General features: G+C 44.2%; 1 protein-coding gene across 1 annotated transcript; it reads right to left on the bottom strand.

Annotated features, from left to right (window-relative positions):
* Nucleotides 1–2029: 2029 nt before the first annotated feature.
* Nucleotides 2030–4059, bottom strand: NR0B1 (nuclear receptor subfamily 0 group B member 1). Its single transcript, XM_010707421.4, has 2 exons — nucleotides 3308–4059; nucleotides 2030–2373 (listed from the first exon to the last, which is right to left on the bottom strand). Exons 1-2 carry the CDS (start codon nucleotides 3852–3854, stop codon nucleotides 2129–2131), a joined length of 792 nt encoding a protein of 263 aa, XP_010705723.4. The 5' UTR covers nucleotides 3855–4059; the 3' UTR covers nucleotides 2030–2128.
* Between the last annotated feature and the right edge of the window lie 398 nt (nucleotides 4060–4457).

Below are 4457 nucleotides of genomic sequence, written 5' to 3'. Positions count from 1 at the left end.
AAAATCAGTGCAATATGAAGATGGCTTAATCAGAGGCTGTTTTTTTTTTTTTTTTTTTCTTTATCCAAGATTCATCTGCTGCCTAACTACTATGTAAATATTTCATCATCATGCTTTGCACTTTTTGGAAAAGAGAGCAGTCAGGTGTTGTTAAAAGCGAACCATGCTTTTAACAAAGCATGTGAGCTCATATGCCATTTACACAGAAAGAAGGAAACATACACATGTATTTATGTTTCAGAGGTGTTTGATAACCTTAGAATCTATTGTGAGCTCATACAACACTTATGCATAAAGTATACTCTATATGTGTATGTTTATTGTATGTGTGTGTAAATGTAAAAATGGATTTTTTTTTAGTAGAGACTAAGCTTGCTCTTTTGTGGTGTGAATCACCTTAAGTCTGAACTGGTAGTGAACTTCATTTACATTCTTTTTGTTCTTTGGAATTTTTTGAGAAACTTCTCAGAACATACAACCCTACCCAGAGTTATGTGATCATCATGAAAACACGCATTTAAGCTACACCATTAGTTTTCAGGATGGGAGTTGCTTTTTGCTGTTTAGTTTCCTCTGCAGTGGCATCCCAGCCCATGATGAGACCCTTATTGATGCAGCAATACAAACCTTGTTGGTAACGCCTATGAATGAATTTGTCCCCCATGTTTGGCTATCTCTCCAACTATTTCTACCTTCCCCAAGTTTTATCCAAGTAGGTACTAAACAACAGTCCACTCTGCTCCTAACCTGAGTGCAGGAGCTGTAATTATCCTCTGCGCAAGGTGGCAGCAAAAGAAAGCTTTTTCCTCTCTCCCTTGCACACCTTCTATTAAGAATAACGACTGCCTCAACTATACTAACTGCATTTTAAAAAACATATTTTAGTGCTAGTGGTTTACACATAGATAGTTGCTGCTGTCTTCTATTTTAAGAAAACTTTTTATTTACACTTTTATTCCCCCCATTTAATATTATAATTTTTTTTTTTTTTAAACCAATTTTCCCTAGGGGAATAAGCCAGAAAACAGTACACACAGAAAGGAAAACCATGAAACATATTCACTGGTTTTACCTTTCTGATTTTATTTTTAAATAGAGAAGATTTTTTTTTTCTTGCAAACAAAAACATAACTGCTTTGGGAAAAAGAATCAAATTCCAAGATTAAATGAAAAAAAAAGTAAACTCAGTGTTTAATGATGACATCTTCATGTTAATTGACAAATTGATAGATAGAAAATTATTATGTTGAAACATGATGTGCTACTTATATATTTTTACGGGAATAAGTAGTCTGAAAAAACTAGCTATCAAAATCCTAGCTAGGAAATGAAATGATGAAAAACAAAGTGTGGAGTACACATCTATAGTTCTCCTGACCCTGCCTCATTGGTTGGATTTTTCAACCATTCTTAGAGTTTTTTGGTTTTTTTTGTTTGTTTGTTTGCTTTTTGTTTGGGGGCAGTGGAGTTATCTCATTTTTTTGGCACCCAACATGTGTTGAATGGAATATTTTACCACAAGTATTAGTTACCCAACTAAGCCACATGAAGTTTCATTAAATCTCAAAATATTCATAATACACACATCACACATTTTCTTAAATACTCCTTATATATTTCAATTCTGTTAAAGTCAACTGGAGCAGCTCACCAACTCTTCGGAGCCAGTACTGGAAATATCAGCAGAACTGTGATCACAGTACTCAGTATCCCAGTACCACTGAAACAAGCCAAGTAAATGGTCTGTTCATTCCTATTTCTGTATGATAGCTATGTTTAAAATATAAACCTTGATGAGCTTTTATTTGGAAAAAAACAGGTATTACTCACCTCAGAAGTACAATGTAGTATGTATGATCTTTATTCATAGACATGGTAAAAGAATAGCCAGTTGACTTGAGACATGAATATTCTTTGCAACATTAAATCTCATTCTGATGACTTTAATAGTCTTAATGCAAAAACACCGTGTTTAATAAAAATTCCAGAACTTAAAGACTATTTTATTATTGAATACAAAAATACTATCTATGTAAAAACAATAAGTTAGTTTATTTACAGTACTTTACACTATTCTGCTCTTAAGAGTTCCTCTGCATTGGATTTATTTTCATTACTTTACACACCTTTATAATTTTGCACAAAGCATTTCCAAAAGCATGTCATCCATGTTCACTGATCCAATGATGGGCCTGAAGAACAGTTCAGCAATCGCATTAGCGTTAATAGAACGTAACAAGGATAGAACAACATTCAGCTTGGCAAATCTGGCTTGGTCACCTCTGTGAATGAGTCTGACATGTTCATTTAGAGCTTCTTGTGCTTCCCTCTGCAGTCCTTCAATGTACTGTGCGCACTGCAGGCCAGGTAGATCTGAAAAGAGAAATAAATTATTTTATTTACATATTCTTTGTCTATAAAATAACTCAGTAAGAAGAAAGTTTCTAACTGCAATATAGTAAGTAAGAGATCAGAGATTAGGACACAAATTAAGTTGTTAGAGGACTTCTTGTACCAAGAAGCAATGTGCCAAACATCACAGTGCAGCTCAAAATTTTATGCTGGTTTTCTGGACAGTCAATACCCTTTTATTCAAACTTGAAATGCAGTATTTGCCAACATTAATTTAAACAAAAAAAAATATTCACTGATAACAGAAACTTTCACTGAAAAAAATGAAGCGTAGAATCATAGAATAGTTTGAGTTGGAAGGACCTCAAAGATCACCTAGTCCCAACCCCTCCTTTTCATATCCAAAATACTTTCTCAGAGACAAATGCAATCTGTAAACAGCAGAGATAATAATTAAAACAAACAAACAAAAAAAACCGTTGCTTTTGTTTACTCCTACAGAAGTATTCACGCGTAAGGTATCCTTTGACAATGGTTTCTGAGGAGCTCCAGATGACAAGCGGCAAGAAGGGTAACTCCAGTATGTGAAAAGTTTCCTGGCGAACGATACGAGGGATACTGAAGAGCTGAGAAAACAGTTTCGGCTTTTCAGTCTGACAGCAGGAACGCAGAAGTGCTAAACACAGCTTTCAGGTGGCAGTACCATCATTTTAAATGCCATATCCAGTGTCAGCTGCCTTCCAGGTTAAGGGACCGACAGGACAGCCACTCCCTATCTATGTGGGAGGCTTCTGCTGCTTCCCCCCGCTGAGTGCGGCTCTCTGTGGGAGAGCTGCCAGGCGGACACGGGGTCCCTCGCGGCTGCGGGCAGTGCGGGCTCCCCGTGCTCCGCCGTCACCACACACCGCCGCATAACCCGCCCTCGGGACACCCTCGCAGCCCCTCCGCCACTCACCCGGGTTGAAGAGCACCGTCCCCTTGAGATAGGCGTACTCCTTGGTGCTGATGTCCAGGCTCCAGCACTTAGCCAGGAAGCCCTTGATGGCCTGGATCTCGCCGGCCGAGTGCGGTTGCTGCCGGCCGGGGGCCGGGGTGTGTTCGCCGTGCCGCCGGGTGGTTAGGATCCGTTGCAGCATGCTGGGCTCCGCGCTCTCCACCGTCTCCAAGTGCACCCGCTCCTGCGCCAGACCCAGCACGAGCAGAGGCGCCCAGCAGCTGCGGACCAGCACCAGCTGCTCGTCCAGGGGCAGCTCCTGGAAGCAGGGCACGTTCTGCACGAAGCGCAGCGTCTTCACCAGCACGGCCGAGGCCGCCTTGCAGGCGACCTGCGGGCTCTTCAGGGCCACCCGCCGCTGCGAGCCGCACGAGCAGCCGCGCCCCGCCTGCCCCCGCCGCGGCCCCGACCCCTCGGCCGCCTGCTCGTGGCTCTTGAGGATGCTGTAGAGGATGCTGCCGTGCCGCCGGCCGTCTGCGCAGCAGTGGCAGCGCTCCAGGCACGCCATGGGGTCACCCAGCCGCCCGGCCAGCCGGGAGACGAGCACTGCTCGCCCTCTGCCCGCCTCTTAACTTATTTATAGCCGGCGGCCGAGCGCGTCTGCCTGCGTGTCAGTGTGCGGTTAAGAGGGGGCAGACACTCTTCACTGGCTGGAAAAGAGAAAGAGGAGGGGAATAACAAAAAGAGAAAACCCTCCTCCTCTTTTCCTGACACGGAGGACTCCGACTGACAGCAGGCAGCGCGTCCCGCTCGACACGAAATGGCGCCCGGCTGCCCCGGGGGCTGGGGCGGGGAGATTGGGGCACTGGGGCGGCGGGGCAGCGCTCTTGGTTCAGAGGGTTCCTGCGAGTGGCTGTGCTGCCTCGTGAGATTAATTATCACCTCACTATTGCTGTGAGGAAGGGAGAGGTGTGCCTGCCCGGCCAAGGAATGGGGCAGGGGGTACTGGTGGGGCTTTTCAGGGTGCCCTGAGGCTGGCACCTCTGTTCAGTCCTGTGAGGGAAACGATCATCCATAAAGCTGTCCCCCTTGTGGCATTCCCTTCCTCCACTCTCCAGCACATGGCCCATCCTTCTGATCTCATGATAGATATGTTCCTCCCACATTTGCC

This window comes from Meleagris gallopavo, chromosome 1, assembly GCF_905368555.1.
Source record: "Meleagris gallopavo chromosome 1, MGAL_WU_HG_1.1, whole genome shotgun sequence".
NCBI lineage: Eukaryota > Metazoa > Chordata > Aves > Galliformes > Phasianidae > Meleagris > Meleagris gallopavo.
The sequence above is the reverse complement of the archived record's forward strand: the minus strand, read 5'-3'. Positions and strand labels throughout refer to the sequence as shown.

Excerpts from the sequence above, each read along its gene's own strand:
- NR0B1 (XM_010707421.4), bottom strand. The coding sequence starts at position 3,854 with ATGGCGTGCCTGGAGCGCTGCCACTGCTGCGCAGACGGCCGGCGGCAC. Across the intron at positions 2,374-3,307 it reads GACGGTGCTCTTCAACCCGG|ATCTACCTGGCCTGCAGTGC; the intron begins GTGAGTGGCGGA and ends TTCTCTTTTCAG.